General features: G+C 40.1%; 2 protein-coding genes and 2 long non-coding RNA genes across 6 annotated transcripts in view; 2 read left to right on the top strand and 2 right to left on the bottom strand.

Annotated features, from left to right (window-relative positions):
- Positions 1-20,162, top strand: part of LOC147839507 (uncharacterized) — a 519,823-nt gene that overhangs the window by 146,864 nt on the left and 352,797 nt on the right. The window lies entirely within an intron of this gene.
- On the top strand, positions 1,037-6,975 carry myh6 (myosin, heavy chain 6, cardiac muscle, alpha). Its single transcript, NM_198823.1, is given in 1 exon segment — positions 1,037-6,975. A coding segment is annotated over 1 exon segment (5,811 nt). The 5' UTR covers positions 1,037-1,097; the 3' UTR covers positions 6,909-6,975.
- On the bottom strand, positions 8,791-14,452 carry LOC147839509 (uncharacterized). Its single transcript, XR_015519158.1, has 2 exons — positions 11,263-14,452; positions 8,791-9,369 (listed from the first exon to the last, which is right to left on the bottom strand). It is a non-coding gene; the product is annotated as an uncharacterized LOC147839509 (long non-coding RNA).
- The window catches only part of slc25a29 (solute carrier family 25 member 29), a 29,496-nt gene continuing 25,187 nt past the window's right edge, over positions 15,854-20,162 (bottom strand). The window contains exons 4-5 of one of the 3 annotated variants that reach the window (XR_015517945.1): positions 16,744-19,340; positions 15,854-16,613 (exon numbers count right to left, since the gene is read on the bottom strand). Coding sequence is in view for 1 of the 3 variants with exons in the window: in NM_001030237.1 (NP_001025408.1) it covers positions 18,579-19,340 (762 nt within the window). In the remaining 2 variants the exon portion in view is untranslated. 3 annotated transcript variants of the gene reach the window in all.

The raw sequence follows: 20,162 nt of genomic DNA on the forward strand, positions 1-20,162 counted from the left end.
ATTTTAATGTCAATATTACAAAATCGCAACGTTTCGACCGACACCTGATGAAGACCATGTCGGTCGAAACGTTGTGATTTTGTAATATTGACATTAAAACTTTTTTGAGAGCTAAAGTGGCAGTGTGCCGATTTACTTTGAATCTTTTTTTCCCATTAGACATTATAAGCATGCTTTTTGTCTATGATGAATAAAAAAAAATGTGACTCTTTTTGCAAATTATAAACAAGCATTTTATAATGTAGCAAACTATATTAAATTGACAAGTTCATGCTTGTAATTTGTAATACAAAATGGTATTATAATTTAAAATAACAGATTTTTTATTTAAATAAAGGGAGAAACTAATACTCTAATTTATCAAAGAGACATGAATGTAAGTGAAACAGTAAAGTTGAGTTTCAAAGAGGAGGGGGGGGGGGTCTATTTATAGTGTATCCCTTATATTTTTAAATAATAAATCTGCACATGCAAAACAATGCTAATTTGTTTAAGATGAAATAAGCACTATATTTCATTAACTAAAGAATAACTAACATCAAGCCTAATGCCAGAGCTGTGTTCAATTCAATCCAAGTTTATTAATAAAACACTTTTCACAATAATTACTGTTTCAAAGCATTTTTACAGAAGATGCACATTACTGCATTACAATCAACATCAGAAAAGTAAAGTTTAGTTACCATAAGCCTATTAGTTTTTAATATCTTTAACTAATTAACTAGTAACGAATAGCCTTTAACAGTTAAAGTTGATATATATAAGCATAGTTAACCTGCAGTTATATAGTATATTGGTGATGTCTGTGTGTATGGTCAATCAAGCATATTTGTTTGCATCTGATATTCTCAATAGCTGGAAACAGTGAGGCAGGTGTTAGTTGTCTATTTATGGAGATCAACAACTAAAGGTCTCATTACTGACCCCAGACCACATTTAACTGCAGATAAACCCCTGCGCCTCCGCTTCTCCCTTCACACCCTTATTTGGCTCTGCGTTTGCCTCTATAAAGATCAGCAGTGGTGTTAGTGAGTCTACAGTTTTCCTCAACTGAGGAGAGATCCAGATCCGACAAACTCCTGAAAACCGTATTCACGATGGGTGATGCTTTAATGGCAGAGTTCGGGAAGGCAGCTCCATTCCTGAGGAAATCTGACAAAGAGCGTCTGGAAGCTCAAACCAGAGCCTTCGATATCAAAACCGAATGTTTCGTGGTGGATGAAAAGGTGGAGTACGTGAAGGGGCAAATCCAGAATAAGGATGGAGGGAAGGTGACTGTAAAAACTGAAGACGGAAGAACGGTGACGGTCAAAGATGGAGATGTGCATCCTCAAAACCCGCCTAAATTCGATAAAATCGAGGACATGGCGATGCTGACGTTTCTTCATGAACCTGCGGTGCTGTTCAATCTAAAGGAGAGATACGCCGCATGGATGATCTACACCTATTCTGGGCTGTTTTGTGTCACCGTGAACCCTTATAAGTGGTTACCGGTGTATGACGCAGATGTAGTCGCTGCTTACCGTGGTAAGAAGAGGACAGAAGCGCCTCCTCACATCTTCTCCATCTCAGATAATGCTTATCAATACATGCTGACCGACCGGGAGAATCAGTCTGTGCTCATCACCGGAGAATCCGGCGCTGGGAAGACTGTAAACACTAAGAGGGTCATCCAGTATTTTGCTAGCATCGCTGCCGCTGGGGGATCCACTGGAAAAAAGGACTCGAGCAAGGGAACGTTGGAGGATCAGATTATTCAAGCTAACCCTGCGCTAGAGGCTTTCGGCAATGCGAAAACGCTCCGAAACGACAACTCGTCTCGCTTCGGGAAATTCATCCGCATTCATTTCGGGACGAGCGGAAAACTGTCATCGGCTGATATCGAAACGTACCTGTTGGAGAAGTCAAGAGTGACCTTCCAGCTGAAGTCTGAGAGAAACTACCATATCTTCTTCCAGATATTATCCAACGAGAAGCCCGAGCTTCTGGACATGCTATTGATCACCAATAATCCATACGACTACTCGTACATCTCACAAGGAGAAGTGACCGTCTCATCTATCAATGATAATGAGGAGCTGATAGCGACCGATAAGGCTTTTGATGTGCTTGGCTTCACGTCTGAGGAGAAGATGGGAGTCTATAAGCTGACCGGCGCTATCATGCATTACGGAAACATGAAATTCAAGCAGAAGCAGCGCGAGGAGCAGGCCGAGCCCGACGGCACTGAAGACGCAGATAAAGCAGCTTATCTAATGGGGCTGAACTCTGCCGACCTGCTCAAAGGACTCTGCCATCCAAGGGTTAAGGTGGGCAATGAATATGTTACAAAAGGACAAAGTGTGGACCAGGTGTATTACTCAATCGGCGCACTGGCCAAGTCGGTGTATGAGAAAATGTTCAACTGGATGGTGGTGAGAATTAACCAATCCCTCGACACCAAGCAACATCGACAGTATTTCATCGGTGTGCTTGACATCGCTGGCTTTGAAATCTTTGATTTCAACACATTTGAACAACTCTGCATTAATTTCACCAACGAGAAGCTGCAACAGTTCTTCAATCACCACATGTTTGTTCTGGAGCAGGAGGAATACAAAAAAGAGGGAATTGACTGGGAGTTCATTGACTTCGGGATGGATCTGCAATCCTGCATTGATCTGATTGAGAAACCCCTAGGGATCATGTCAATTCTGGAGGAAGAGTGCATGTTTCCAAAGGCCAGCGATCAAACATTTAAAGCAAAGCTTTATGACAACCACCTAGGGAAAACCAACATTTTCCAGAAGCCACGAGCTGTGAAGGGAAAGGCAGAAGCACACTTTGCTTTATCCCACTATGCAGGTACTGTCGACTATAATATAGCGGGTTGGCTGGTGAAGAACAAAGACCCGCTGAATGAAACAGTAGTCGGACTTTATCAGAAGTCTTCATTGAAGCTGTTGAGTCTTTTATTCTCCAGTTATGCAGGATCAGACGGCGGTGAAAAATCAGGTGGGAAAGGGGCCAAGAAAAAGGGCTCATCTTTTCAGACGGTGTCTGCCCTGCATAGAGAAAACCTTAACAAATTAATGACCAATCTGAAAACCACTCACCCACACTTTGTGCGCTGTTTGATTCCAAATGAGAGCAAGATTCCGGGAATCATGGACAACTGTTTGGTCATGCACCAGCTCCGCTGCAATGGTGTACTAGAGGGAATCAGGATTTGCAGGAAAGGTTTCCCCAACAGGATTCTTTATGGAGACTTCAAACAAAGATACAGAATCCTGAACGCATCAGCCATCCCAGAAGGACAGTTCATAGAGAACAAGAAGAGTGCAGAGAAGCTGTTGGGGTCTCTAGATATTGACCACACGCAATACAAATTTGGCCACACAAAGGTCTTTTTTAAAGCAGGTCTACTCGGTACCTTGGAGGAGATGCGAGATGACCAACTCGCTCGTATCCTCACTGGAATCCAAGCATTCGCTCGTGGACTTCTGATGAGAGTCGAGTATCAGAAACTGGTGGAGCGTAGAGATGCGCTGATGGTGGTGCAGTGGAACCTGCGCTCCTTCCTCGGTGTGAAAAACTGGCCGTGGATGAAACTCTTCTTCAAGATAAAACCCTTGCTGAAGAGCGCCGAGTCTGAAAAGGAGATGGCAAACATGAAAGATGAATTCAATAAGTTGAAGGAAGCCTTGGAAAAATCTGACGCCAGAAGGAAAGAGTTGGAGGAAAAAATGGTGTCGTTGCTTCAAGAGAAGAATGATTTGCTCCTTCAAGTGCAATCGGAGCAGGACACGCTAACGGACGCAGAGGAACGATGTGAGCAGCTCATAAAAAGCAAGATCCAGCTAGAAGCTAAAGTTAAAGAGCTGTCGGAGAGAATTGAGGATGAGGAAGAAATAAATGCAGATCTCACAGCCAAGAGACGCAAGCTAGAAGACGAATGCTCTGAGCTCAAGAAAGACATCGATGACCTGGAACTGACACTGGCTAAGGTAGAAAAGGAAAAGCATGCTACTGAGAACAAAGTGAAGAATATTACCGAAGAAATGGCATCTCTTGATGAAAACATAATGAAACTCACCAAGGAGAAAAAAGCACTGCAGGAGGCTCACCAGCAGACACTGGATGACCTTCAAAGTGAGGAGGACAAAGTGAACACACTAACAAAAGCCAAAGTTAAGCTTGAACAACAGGTGGATGATCTTGAGGGCTCGCTGGAGCAGGAGAAAAAAGTCAGAATGGACTTGGAGCGCAGCAAGAGGAAGCTGGAAGGAGATGTCAAACTGACTCAAGAAAATGTAATGGATTTAGAAAACGACAAACAGCAACTGGAGGACAAGCTCAAGAAGAAAGACTTTGAGATCAATCAGCTGAATCAAAGAATCGAAGATGAGCAAATGGCCTCGGTGCAGTTGCAGAAGAAATTAAAAGAAAACCAAGCTCGGATTGAAGAACTCGAAGAGGAGCTGGATGCAGAGCGAGCTGCTCGTGCAAAAGTGGAGAAGCAGCGATCTGACATTTCCAGAGAACTGGAGGACATCAGCGAGCGCCTGGAGGAGGCAGGGGGAGCCACGTCTGCTCAGGTGGAGCTCAATAAAAAAAGAGATGCAGAGTTTCAGAAGATCCGCAGGGATCTTGAGGAATCCACCCTTCAGCATGAAGCCACTACCGCCTCTCTACGGAAGAAGCACGCAGACAGTGTTGCTGAACTCGGGGAACAGATTGACAACTTGCAAAGAGTCAAACAAAAGCTAGAGAAGGAAAAAGTAGAGTTAAAGTTGGAATTGGACGACCTTGCCTCAAACATGGAGAGTATTGTTAAAGCCAAGGTCAATCTAGAAAAGATGTGCCGATCACTTGAAGATCAGATGAATGAGCACAGGTCAAAAGCTGAAGAAGCCCAAAGAGCTCTTAATGACGTGTCAACACAGAAAGCGAAGCTTCTGACTGAAAATGGTGAACTTGGACGTCAGCTGGAGGAGAAAGAATGTTTGATTTCCCAACTTACCCGAGGAAAGACTTCCTACACGCAACAACTTGAAGACCTGAGAAGGCAACTTGAGGAAGAAGTAAAAGCAAAGAACGCTCTGGCTCATGCTGTACAGTCAGCACGTCATGATTGTGATTTACTCAGAGAGCAATTTGAAGAGGAACAAGAAGCAAAAGCCGAGCTCCAGCGAGCATTATCAAAGGCTAATACAGAGGTGGCAACATGGAGGGCGAGATATGAGACTGATGGCATTCAGAGAACCGAGGAACTGGAGGACGCAAAGAAGAAACTTGTTCAGAAACTGCAAGATGCAGAAGAAGCCGTGGAGGCGGTGAATGCAAAGTGTTCTTCACTGGAGAAAACCAAACATCGCCTGCAAAATGAGATTGAAGATTTGATGCTGGATCTTGAGCGGTCCAATGCGGCGTCCGCAGCTCTGGATAAGAAACAGAGATCTTTCGATAAAGTCATGGCAGAGTGGAAGCAGAAATATGAAGAGTCACAATGTGAGCTTGAAGGGGCGCAAAAAGAGGCTCGCAGTTTAAGCACTGAACTCTTCAAGCTGAAGAACTCCTATGAAGAAACTCTCGATCACCTAGAGACCATCAAAAGAGAAAACAAGAATCTACAGGAGGAGATCTCTGACTTGACGGATCAAGTAAGCGAAGGGCGAAAGAGTGTCCATGAGTTGGAAAAACTGAGGAAACAGTTGGAACAGGAGAAAACGGAGTTGCAGTCGGCACTAGAAGAAGCTGATGCTTCAGTCGAGCATGAAGAAGGTAAAATCCTACGGGCTCAGCTGGAGTTTAATCAACTCAAGGCAGATTTCGAGCGCAAGATGTCTGAGAAGGATGAAGAAATGGAGCAAGCGAGGAGAAACTATCAGCGTATGATTGAATCCTTGCAAGCCTCTCTTGAGGCAGAGACGAGAAGCCGTAATGAAGCCTTACGAGTAAAGAAGAAAATGGAGGGAGATCTTAACGAAATGGAAATTCAGTTAAGCCAAGCCAACAGACAGGCAGCTGATGCTCAAAAGCAGCTCAAGATGGTCCAATCATGCTTGAAAGAAACCCAACTCCAGATGGACGACACTCTCCACAGTAATGATGACCTCAAAGAAAACATAACTCTACTGGAGCGTCGAAACAATCTCATGCAAACCGAATTAGAAGAACTCAGAGGCATTCTGGAGCAAACCGAAAGAGTTCGCAAACTTGCCGAGCAAGAACTCACCGATGCAACCGAACGGATGCAACTCCTGCACTCACAAAACACAGGCCTCATCAATCAAAAGAAGAAGCAAGAGTCGGATCTTCTCCAGCTGCAAAACGAACTGGAGGAACTTGTGCAAGAGAACCGCAATGCTGAAGAGAAGGCAAAGAAGGCGATCACTGATGCAGCGATGATGGCCGAAGAGTTGAAGAAGGAGCAAGACACGAGCGCACATCTTGAAAGGATGAAGAAGAATATGGAGCAGACGATTAAGGATCTGCAACACCGTCTAGACGAAGCCGAGCAGGTAGCGATGAAAGGAGGGAAAAAGCAGCTACAAAAAATGGAGGCGCGCATCCGTGAGCTTGAGAATGAGCTGGACGCTGAGCAAAAGAGAGGATCGGAGTCTGTTAAAGGGGTGAGGAAATTCGAGCGGCGCATAAAAGAGCTGACCTATCAGACGGACGAGGATCGCAAGAATTTGGCTAGACTGCAAGATTTGGTGGACAAGCTGCAGCTGAAGGTAAAATCCTACAAACGTTCGGCTGAAGAAGCCGAAGAGCTGGCCAATGCAAACACAGCCAAATTACGAAAACTCCAACATGAGCTGGAAGAAGCAGAAGAGCGGGCGGACATCGCAGAATCACAAGTGAATAAACTGCGTGCCAAAACTAGAGATGGCGCACCTGGAAAGAAATCTCAAGACGAGTAACATTGATAGTGCAATCGCACTTTGATTTGTTTGTTCACTGGTTTTAAAGGGGTAGTTCACCTAAAAAAAAAAAGACAATTTCCTGTTAGCTTACTAGTTTTAATTTACTTTTTAGACATCCAAGATGTAGATGAGAATATTTAAGTAAATTCTGAGCTGAATCTGTGGTCCTGGGTGATTACGATATGCATTACGATACATGTTACGTAGAAGATTAATATTATTCCGTAACTTGTTCGATTCCTTACACATACAGTAGGTAAAATTCAATGTGGCCATTACCGCCATGGCATATACCGCCGCCACTTTAAATGGGCAAGCATGTGTTTTTAATGTATGACCGCAGTTTGTGAATATTCCACCAGGGGGCACAAAGGGACGAACGGACAGAATTGGCCTACACTGCAGCTGTAAATATGCTACTGTACTTATAAATGAAGATGAAACGATGAAACCAAACATTATAATTCCTTCATTAATCATTTGTTACAGGCTTTATTATCATTGTAAACTTGTAAAGTGCAATCAGGATTCATTTTGAAAATTGAAGAAATAAAAGACAACTAAAATGAAAGCACAGTACATATAAGTGTGCCTAAATAAATAAATAAAGCAGTCCTAAATATAGAGAGATGTTCAGCGGTTGCTATTTTGATAGTACTAAGACCGTCATTAAATCAGCTTTTTCATTTATGTTTTCATTTACGCTTTTACTTACATTTTCCTTGTTGGTTATATTTTGCTATCTCATTTTATGTCTCAATTATTGTACATAATAATAAATGAATAATGAAAAATAAATAAATAATGAAGATAGGACTAAATGATTATATATTTAAAGACACTGCAGCGAAACACTAAACAGGCCGGCGCGTGGTCTCAAGAGCTTAAGTTGAACGCTGCTTCATCAAAAGCATAAAAATAAACTGACCCACCTCAAGCAGATCACTAAAGGTATAATAAAAATACTTTTGCTGCAGGACATAAATGAAGTCTCGCAGGTTTAATTTTGATAATTAGGTTCGATGTTCTCCTTTAAAATATTTGTTTAGTTTTTTCACTTGTAGTAATGGCTCAGTATCTTTTGTATTTTAATTTCAATTTCAGTCACCTTGCGTGTGAAATATAATGCCCGCATGTGCGCGTAAAAAGAAGAAAAATCTGTCAAAAGTCAGAGCTTATTCATCAAAATTCCTTCATTCATTTTTTTTGTCGGCTTAGTCCCTTTATTAATCCGGGGTCGCCACAGCGGAATGAACCGCCAACTTATCCAGCAAGTTTTTACGCAGCAGATGCCCTGCCATGTATATATACACACATATATACATATATATATACATATATACATATATATATATATATATATACATATATATATACATATATACATATATATATACATATATACATATACATATATATATGTATATATGCATATATATATACATATATACATATACATATATATATGTATATATGCATATATATATATATATATATATATATATATATATATATATATATATATATATTATATATATATATATATGTATATATGTATATATGTATGTATGTATATATATATATATATATATATATATATATATATATATATATATATATATATATATATATATATATATATATACATATATATTTTTTATACATATATACACATTTATTTGTTATGCCATTTTTTTAGCTGACCAAAAACAATTATTAACTTGATTTAGGCCAACCAAGATTTAAATTGGAGCAGCAAAGAACAAAAGCTTTTATTTTTATATGCAAATATCGTTCAAACATTGAATTATATTAAATGTAAAGCAGTAAATCACAAACTACCATTGAAAATAAAATCACTTCAGTACTTCTGCATCTGATTCAACTCAGTAAAATAGTTTATTTACAGATATCACACCAGACATACTGCTGTCAATGCATGGATCTAAACATCTCTCTCTTTAAAACAGAATACTACATATTTACATTTAATACAGTTTAATACAATCCGTAACCGTTACACAAACAGCAGCACTTTTCTCGAAGGTCTGATCTACAGGTCTCATTTCAGAGTTTTACATTCTCCTACATTCAGCACGCTTCACACATCGCTCTAGAGCGCGGAGAAAATGACAACCTCCATATATACAGACATGATATATTTGATCTGACACAACAAACATGCTTCAACCAATCAAAACACAGGATTCAACCAAACACAGTTACAGTCATATAAGACCTCTCTTGGGTCAGATACAACCATTTAAAATGAATATAATCACAGAAAACGTGCAAATACTGCATTAATTCTGTCAATCAGAGGTCAACTATTTAGGAAAGGAGACATGTGGGTGAGGAAAGTTATCTTAAAGTCAAGGGAAAGAGTTTGATTTGTTGGGAGGAGGGGAAAATAAAACTTTGGTTTCTCGTTTATTAAAATTCAAAGAGACAGCACACCCTTAATGACAATCATGTTACCCTTTACACACTTCTGCCAAACCAGTTTGAGTTTCTGTTGAACACAAAGAAGGATATAGTGAAGGAAACTGCCATTGACCTCTATAATATTTTATTTTATTTATTTTTGTCTCAGAATAAGACTTGCAGGGCATCTCTATAAATAAATACAAACACATATTTACAATTGTGTCCTTTCCAATTTCAGTTATGCAAATGTTCTGTGTCTTAAATCTTCAATCTGTCGTCTTAAATCAGAGTCAAATCTTTAAATATGATTGTAGCACATTCAGGAAAGCATTTTTATATTTATGCGCAAACAGGTTTTTTCCCTATATAGAGAGTTATGGTCGAAATTATTAGTGCCCTTGATGAAAATAAGTGGGGAACATTGTAAAAATAAATCTGATAAATCTGTATTTTTATCTTTAAATAAAAAATAATAATAAACATATTAAAAAATTATAAATGAAAAGTCACAGAACTGACATTTGACTGACTGAACTCATAATAATATTAATAATACTAATAATAATAACTGAATTCATTATGAAATATGTTTGATGCACATCATTGGGTAACACTTTCACACCTGTGAATTGATTCAGCTGTTCTGAAACGGGATTAAAATAGTTACATTGTTGCTCTTTCACACGGCACAAAGTTTCCAAACGGACCAAAAGAGCTAGAACAAGTCATGTGCGAGTAAACTCTCCTCACATTGGTCAGAGTTTCACGGTTTGTTTTGCAGAGTCTCGCTGAGCTGTCAGGAGTGTGGTGGTGTGGTGGTGTTTGACAGGGTGTGTGCGCCGTGTCTGAAGAGCGAGGAGAGATGCGGTGGGGAGTGATGAGACACAACATATTTGAGGACCGGGAGAAGACGTGGGATTTCCAGGAGATTATCACTCGTTTGCGGGCATCTCTACTCATTTGCGGGAGACTCCTGAAACTTCTGGGAGATTTGGGATGTCTGGAATGACCTCCTGCTCTATTCATAATTCTCTCTTCATATAGCTGTATGGCTACATGTCCATAAAACACTGATTAACCGGGCTCAGATCATATCGCTTTCTCACTACAATTAATCCGCTCCAGAGTTTGTTTCAATCAAGCCGAGAACACCTCATTTAAGCGATCTCGGAGCGATTGATTTGCCGTGGATCAGAGTGCGATTGGTGGATTCACATATGCCAAACAAGCTGCGCTAACTGGGCAAAGAGACCGGTTCCCAAACAAAAGTCTAGGTGTGAAAGCACCCTTTGCTAGGCATGGGATGATAACCGTTTTCAAGGTATACCGTGGTTTGAAAAAGTCAAGTTTTCAGAACCGCCAACGTGTTCTTCTAGACCGTTTCTAAGGGATGAGTAATATTTTTTATTTACGTTTTTAGGACAGCAGTATCTCCAGCAGAAAAGATCTCCAAAGATGCTTTAAATTGTGAAGAAATCTGTGTTTTTGAAACTAATGAAGACAGCAGAAGTCAACAACTCATTTGAATTATTTAGGCTGACATGTCTACTGCTCCAAAATATCTTAAATGTTTCTCAAAATAAAATATATTGTGTTCAAAGGGGAAAAGAGTTTTTGTTTTGTACACACACATTTAAACAGAGCATATATCACAATACCGTGAAACCCTGATATTTCCAGCACACTGTAGCAGAACAACAATAAAACTCAGCTATTAACATCAATGGCTGATTTGTGTCAACATTCTTCACAATATCTTTGTTTTGAGTTACATTCAGTTTAGAAACATCTGAGCTTGAGAAAATGAGGAAATGATCATCATATTTGGGGTGTACTGTCCCTTTAAGAAGACAACAGACAGAGACTTGCTGATTTAGACTCATGGGGAAATCAGCAAACATCACTTGTTGTCATTAAATTGCACATCAATCACAATTCATCCAAGATAATGGCAACCTTTCAGGTCATTTGATCAGCAGCGTACACTAAACGGAGGATCCTCTCCTCTGATTAAATCATCACAATAGATGACAAGATTCACACGTGTCTGGGTGCGCTCGAGAACTCACATTCAGGCCAGATTTAAACTGATGCAAATGAAAACGAGGCTTAAAAAGTGGATGCAATAATGATAAAACAATACATATTTCCAAATTTGCAAATATATAATGATCGATTTATACGTAAAATGATATAAACATAATACATACAAATGCATTATTTAAATGCAAACTTTAAATTTAAGAAGCGATTAACCGCATTGGAACGAGGCACAGTTGAAATCCTGAATGCAAAAAAAAAAAAATCTTTAAACTGCACAAAATAAAGTTTCAATGACTATATAAAATAGGGCTGGACAAATAATCGAAAAGTCATCGAAATTGACATTCAGAAGCCATAATTAGGGCTGTGCGGTTTGGGGAAAGTATCTAATTGCATTTTGTATTTTTTTGATAGATATTGTAATTACGATTTGATTTACGATTCAATTTTATAATCAAGCTTCTGCACAATAATCTGTCAGCCATGGCAACAATTCTGCGACAGCTCTTAAAAATGACCTGTTTGTGTTTGTTGTCAGTGACTTTAAAGCCAAAATATTCCCATATTACAAAAGCTGTTCTTCTTTGACATTAATTCGTCTATTAATGCGTGTGTGGCAGCAGACGCCATAATCCCACAAGTCAGCACTTTCCTGTTCGTTTTCTTTTTTTAGTGATGTTTTATAGACAAATTTCGAGAGGAGCACGCCTGCGGTAGCTAAGGGAACATGTGAGAAAAAAGGCGACTAGACAAGTGCTTGATTATTATGCATGATCTATATCTTTAGATGGTGGGAGGAAACCGGAGAACCCGGGGAAAACCCACTTGGACACGGGGAGAATATACAAACTCCTCACAGAAACGCCCACTGGCATGGCAGAACCAGGACCGGCAGTGTTCTTGCTGTGGGGCTAATGCTGCGTTCACACCAGACGCAGAATGCACGATTTACATTTACATGTTAAGTGAATGCAAACGCGTGAATAGACATCCTGCGGAGCGAATGGCGCAAATGGTGCGAATGGCGTGGTGCGAATGGCACGATATACACGAATCGCTCGAGTTTGAAATCGGAACCTCAGCGGACATTCGCGAAGCGTTAACTAATCAGGAGCTTGCTCTTGTGGGGGCGTGATTGTGACGAATCGCCTGTTGTCGGTGTCCTAGGGGAAATCCTCCAGCAGACACCGACAAGAAGTTCATCAAACTGGGCTCGGCTCAGTCAGAGGCACCGCTGAAAGCCTCCATCATCCAGGTTCAGTTTCTGGAGGAGTTTATGAGCTCACAGAGCTGGATGCACCTCTGAAAGGATCTAGTGGACTCAGACACAACCCTAAACGTATCGATGCTGTTTTTCAGCCTTCATAAAGCACATAAACACTGTTATTTTCTCAATAAAATCCATGTTAGCCCTTTAGCAATGAAGCTAGAGTCACCGGGCAGACAGAAGCTCTGCCCATCACGCGAATCCGCATCTGTTCTGAAGTGAATTTGACGCGCGAATGAAGTGGGGATTGACGTGCGAATGAAGCGAGTAACCTCAAATAAATCATAATTCGCGGCGCAAATGTCCACTGAAGTTCAGATTTTCGAACGCGAGTGATTCGCGCAAAACGCGCATTAAGCGAGTCAAATGCGCAAAACGCTCAATTCGCGCCACGCCATTCGCGCCATGCGCACCGCGAAATTCTCGTCATACGCGCCGCGCCATTCGCACCGCAGGATGTCTATATTCGCGCGTTTGCATTGACTTAACATGTAAATCACTCGCGTTTGACATGTGTTCCGCATCTGGTGTGAACGCAGCATAACAGTGCTAAGCACTGGGCCACCGTGCCACCCGATCTATGGTAAAAGAAGAGAATGGGGAGGAAGGGGGGTTTCTTCCAGACGAAGATAAAGTGGACTGAAGACTGTGGTTGTTTATAGTAGCTTAGGAATCATTTGATTGGAAGATTTTGATTAGCTAATACGAGACCGGCTGTGATAAATCATAAGCACGTGATCCTCTCGAAATTTGTTTATAAATAAACTTTTATTCTCATCATTAAATCCCGACTAAAAAGTGCAAAAATCATGTTGCAAAATTGAGAAAAATATGTCGGATCTTAAAATAAAAATGGTTGCATTGCTATTTTCGGAAAAGTAGAAGAAAATACATGGCATTACTGTTTAAATGTGTTTTAAAGCACAAAATCTTTGCACACATCAACACTTTAAAGCCTTGTTTTCACACACATCAGTTTAAAGGGACAGTTCACCACCCCAAAATTGTAATTTTCACTTACTTTACTCACTTAAGTTGTTCTAAACTGGTTTCTTTCTTCTGTTGAACACAAAACAAGATATTCAGAGTGCTGAAAAATCAGTCATTGACTCATTTGTGTCCAGCATTCTTCATAATATCTTCCTGTGTGTTCAACAGAAGACTGAAACTGAGCACAATTAGAGGAGTTTTCCCTTTTAAGTGAACTGCCCCTTTAAGCATGGCTTTGTTCCCAGACTCCGCCAGAGACACATTTGTTTAGACACCTCTTTAATTTCAGTGTGTAGAAGTAACGCAAGTTTTTCTAGTTCTGCCAAATGAAAAGCCGTAGCTGTTGATCAGATCAACATGCAAACCTACGTTTCCACAGGTCTTACGTTCAGCTCTCGTAAGGCAGACACGGGGAGCACGTCTGTTAAACACTATAGAATACACACAGATATATAGATATATAAAAGACATATTTACAGATGCAGTGAACAGAGCTCAAGTCAAGATTTTGTGCAATTGCGTTTGTAACAGCTCAGCCGAGTTGAGGAAGTGCTATGCTATGCTGCGCTCGTCATTAGCCGTGTTTCCACTTATTTTTATGTGCATTCTGGAATATCGCATTCAAATAAAACATGCATACTGCACATGCATATGCATAGAAACACCGTGTGCATTCATTTGCACAACTGAGGCCCTGCCCACACGAACACGGACATTTTCTAGTCTTCGCATCCAAAATAAAAGTTTGTTTTGAAAACAGATCCATGAATATAAATATACACACATGATGCATATATTTGAAAAAAAATTTATTTATTTATATATATTCAGATAAAAATAGATATGCGTATGATATAAATTATAAATAAACATTTCAACTTCTATGTAACACAATATAGTTTTGTTTCCATAAACATGTGTGCATCACATATACGTAATACACACACTTACAATATGTCAAAACAAACTTTTATTTTGGATGCAATTAATCTTTGAGGCAAACGCATGTCATCTCACAGGTAATTCACCTTATTTTTATAGCGTTTTTATATTATATAAATATTGCATTAAAAACACATGTATATTGGATGTGCATTAATTTCAAAACTGCGCATTAAATAAAAATAATAATAATGCGCACAACTGAGGGCCTGTCTACACAAACAGTGGTGTTTTCTAGTGTCGTGCAAAAATTTTGCAAAGATAAAAGTTAGTTTTGGCTTAATATATGCATGATGTATTTGTGAAAAACACACACATGCATGCACATATTTGAGACAACGTTTATTTATATTTAGATATAAATATATAGGCATTTGATACAAATTTAAATTTCTATGCAACACAATTGTTTTGTTTTCATCTGTGCATCACACATACGTAATACACACACTTACAATATGTCAAAACAAACCTTTATATTGGATGTGATTAAATCTTTGTGGCAAACACATGTCTTTTCACAGGTGATTCACCGTCTTTTTATGTGCATTATAGAATATCGGTTAAAAAATGCATATTTGATGTGCATTAGATTCAAAACTGCGCATTAAATAAAAAATAATAATAATGCACACACACAAACTCAGGGGTTTACCAGTGTTGTGCAAAAATTTAGCAAAGATAAAAGTTAGTTTTGACTTAATATATGTGTGTGTGTCTATATGCATCATGTATATATAAATGCATACATGCATGCAAATAAAACTGAGAAAATGTTTACTCATTTACATATATATATATATATATATATATATATATATATATATATATATATATATATATATGTGATATAAATTATATATGCACATTTTAATATCTATGTAGCAATTGTTTTGTATAATTTTCTTTTCATATATATATATGTGCATCACACACACTTAATACACACACTTACAATATGTCAAAACAAACTTTTATTTTGGATGAGATTAATCTTTGTGGCAAACACATGTCATCTCACTGGTAATTCAGTTTTTTCATGTGCATTATGGAATATCCTGTTTAAAAACATGTGTATTGGATGAGCATTAATGTCAAAGATGTGCATTAAATAACAATAATAATAAGGCACACAACCGAGGGCCTGTCCACACAAACACCAGTGTTATCTAGTGTTGTGCAAAAATTTAGCAAAGATAAAAGTTAGCTTTGACTCAACATATATGTGTGTGTCTATATGCATCGTGTATATATAAATGCACACATGCATGCACATATTTGAGATGTTTATTTATTTTTAGATATGAAATATGATACAAATTATATACACACAATTTAATATGCATGTAGCAATAGTTGTGTATAGTTTTGTTTCCATATACATGTGTGCATCAGATATACATAACACACACACACACACACACACACACACACACACTGTATAATGTGTCAAAACAAACTATTTTGCATGCAATTAAATGGCGACACATCATATTTTACAGGTGATTCACCTCTGTTCTCACAATTTCATTGACTTGTATGTTGTATGATAATACTGTGTTTGGTATGAACTCAGCATAAATGTTTTAATCGCCCCCTTCTGGCTTTTAACATGCATTGCAATGCGTATTTGTTATTTGTGTGGACGGAACAGGGAAAACTCCATCTATAAAAACACACGTGTACATGTAGACATGGCCTGAGTAGGATCAACATTTGATCTGATGAGAAACGATGTGTATAAACTAAGCTTGAAACCTATTAAGTGAACAAACTCAGTCAGTAAAGAGATGTGGTTTAGTTTGAACAGATGGCATGAGAACAAACCAGCGCATTATAACACCATGTCCTGACTACACGCAAATCCACAAGATTCAGCGACAAGTCTAATCAACACCCATTAAACCTCTTTAAGATTATTAAAGGTACATGCTGTGTGACCTTCTTATAAAAGCTTTTTATCGTTACCTTACACCAGGGGTGCCAAACTTAATTCCTGGAGGGCCGAAGCCCTGCACAGTTTAGTTCCAACCCTGCTCCAACACACTTACCTGTAGGTTTCAAACAAGCCTGAAGGACTCAATTAGTTTGATCAGGTGTGTTTAATTAGGGTTGGAACTAAACTGTGCAGAGCTGCGGCCCTTTTGGAACTGAGTTTGACACCTGTGCCTTACACCTTAACCCTTTAAACTTACACATACCAGCGAACCTGTCCCTAACCTGACTAGTATCCCACCTCAAGAGCCCCAGAAGTGTTCTGCAATACATCATCAACACAGCAAGTACATTTTATTCATCTTTTGAAAAGTACACAGTAGCTAAGAACACTTAATATAGGGTGTGCTCACACAAGGCATGGTCATCTTGCGATTGTCTCCCCTCTCCCCCTCGGCCTGCACTCACATACCATTTTTTGTTGACTGTTCAGTGTAAAATTGCTTTAGTTATCGCGCTTTGTATTATTTTGAGTCGGCTGGGATGCAGTGACACAGTCAAACATTCTGCTGAACAGATCCAGCACTTTTAACGCTCATAAATGTTGATAAAGTCCTCGTGCTGCAGGTATTAGGAAGTTTGCTGAAGGTGCAGCTGTCATGCGGTGAAGGGTTTGCATCTTTAATAAACTATAACAGTTCATTGAACAGTAAAGGCTGATTTATACTTCTACTTGCGTTGCGCATGCGTTGACGCATAGCCCTATGCCATGGCCGTCGCTGACGTGCACCTCTCAAAAAATTTAACTACAAGTCGCAACGACATATAGCACAAGCTCTGTGATTGGTCGGCTTTGTAGCACTGACGAGTCTGGCCGGGACCGAGAGCCACGCGAGCGGCGCAAGCCCGATGGAGCGATTGTTTATAAGTGTGGAGTCCCGTGAAGGAGCTGCAGATGGAAAGTTTTGTTTGGTGTTTACCTCATGGTTAAAGTTGTCCGCCGGTTCCTGCCTCAAAATGAGCGAGTTTTAACCACTTGTACATTCAGGAAGCGTTCAGAAAGAACAAAACACCAGTGAAGTACCTCAACACAGAGGAACATTTACACCTCACTGCCCACTAGCGTTTCGGAAGTGTTAATGCAGACCAACAGAGACAGCAGCAGAAGTATAAATGCACAGCTACACACATTGCATGCACCGTGGGTTACGCAGGTCTTTTGACGCAGAAGTATAAACCAGGCTTAAGAATGATTAATAAATCCATATGAAACAGTCCCTTAAAAGTCACGTCTCGTACTGTAAGCGCCCCTGAGCTCGAAACTGAAGACAAGCGTACTTTGGCAAAGCCCAACCGAACCGCGCTCTGGCACACCTCTTTACAACCAGCCAGGCCAGGCCTACTGAAATGCACCTGAGCCCGATTCAGAGCGCTCACACTTGTCAATCCTACCTGGAAATGGAGGTCAAACGTGTCTGGGTACGGTTTGAATAGCCTAGTGTGAGTACACCCATAAAGTTGGAGCCATATTAGCAGCATTTAACACTGAGTAAAGCACATGATGAGCAGCGGCGGTGATTATTGTTATAGTAGTTTATGCTGTTGTTCTAGTGTGACGGTGCAGAAATAGATTAGAAATGTCATGCATCGCTTTCACGCATCTTCAGGACAAAATCTTGTTTTGTTAACATTGAAAATAAGCTTTTACATGAGCCGAAGCGTGTAGTTAGGACATGATGTAAAAGATCTAAATTGTTGTAGTGCTGCTTATAATCAGTCCGTCGTCAGTATTATTCTTCTTCTATTATTATTACCTCCAGAACTGTCTTGAGTATCTGTCTGTGCTCCCGTCTCACCCCTTCAAAAGGCGTTCATTGCGTTTCGTCTTCTGAGGCGCAACTCATTTATTAGAGGAGAACAAACCCCACAGTGGAGAATCCTACAGCACTATTTCTCTCACCATTGTTTTACGATTCTCTTTGACCCATAGATTGCGAATGTCTGCGATATTCCAAGTTTGCACATAAATCTAATTTATAATGGAAACACAGCTGTATATTTACTCACAGACTGGACGGTTGCGCTTGTTGCTGCAGAGTTGCGTGATGAGCAGCTTCGCAATCCTTAGACCCTTCATCCGGACGAACGTACAACAAAAATAAGGTGACCGTTGCGAAAGTGGCCGCGTTAACCGGGAACGCGCGCAGTAGAGTGGACGTGAGTCCTCTAGTGAACACTCGAAAGCCTTCGCGCTGGATGCTCTTGCGTGTGCAGTCCATAATGCTGCTGTACTGGTACTTTCCTCCGACTCCGTCCGCCTGCAGCCGTGATTTTATCACGTCCACCGGGTACGTGGATAACCAGGATGCGATTCCAGACATGCCGCCGGCGAACAGGAGTTTGGGGATCATGTAGGGATCATCCGGCTCGCAGCCTAGCGAACGCGTCAGCAGATCATAAGCCAGAAAATAAACCCCAAATCCTGGCGTTTCTCGGATTAGCGTGGTCACCATCCCTCTGTTGACGCCGCGCAAACCCTCGCGCTGATAAATGCGCGCCAGGCAGTCCAGCGAGTTCTTGTAGACTTTCCGGGAGGAGGACTTCTTCTCGCCCGTGCCCTGCATCTGCATGCGTGTTTTGGCCAGCTCCATCGGGCAGCAGATCACACACTGGATAGAACCGGCCGCTGCGCCCGCCAGAAACTGGTTCAGTGGCGTATCTTCGCCCAGTCTGCGCATGGCATTCCCCTGCACGCCGAACACGATGGCGTTGATGAACGTCAGGCCCATCATAGGGGAACCGATGCCTTTATAAAGACCCAGCACCTAAGGAGGGACACGAGTGTTTAAACATCAGAGGCAGCAGGGCACAAACTCAGGACTACACCTGTAATCAGGAGCTACGTTTCCATCCACCTATTTTTATGTGCACCATGATAAGCATAAGTATTTTACACATAACAACATGCATTAAAAAAAAAAAACATATGCTCATAACCCAGTAGGACAAACTTTTATTCGATATGAAAAGATGCGCATAAACTATGGTGGAAACACTTCTACTCAACAAATTCCAGTATGTGCATTAAAAAAAAAAAAGTCATGTGAATTAGCCGTCAGGATTAATGATGATAATTATTTTATTACAAGTCTGTAAGACTTATTTGAATTAATATTCAGGTTATTCACTAAAATATATCATTTAAATCATTCATGGAGCTGAATGCAGTAAATAGTCTGTATAAAAAGGTCAAAAATAAACCTGTGCATTTTATATTCGTCTACTGAGGTGCAACTCATTTATTAGAGGAGAACAAACACCACAGCGGCTTCTGCTACAGCCCTATTTCAATAGGTGTGTTCGACAAGAAGCTCAGCTGCAGCCGGTGATCAAGGAGATTAGCAGAGCGCAGGCGGGGGCGGAGTTAAAAACAGCCGTCAAGTCGGACAGCAGGACACTTTGGGGCTCAAAGTTGCAGCAGTCGTGATGACCGATCACGTGGCATCGCCATCATCATTTATTTATTTATAACAACAAAAGATTTACAGTACAAATAAAACAGAATACGGTCTCTACAAACTATAGTTCATTTTTAAAAAATAAGGGAATCATAAATAATTATGAAATATGAAAAAGGGGAAACGAAA

The sequence above is a fragment of the Danio rerio genome, chromosome 20, assembly GCF_052040795.2.
Source record: "Danio rerio strain M-AB ecotype USA chromosome 20, GRCz13ab, whole genome shotgun sequence".
NCBI classification, from domain to species: Eukaryota; Metazoa; Chordata; class Actinopteri; order Cypriniformes; family Danionidae; genus Danio; species Danio rerio.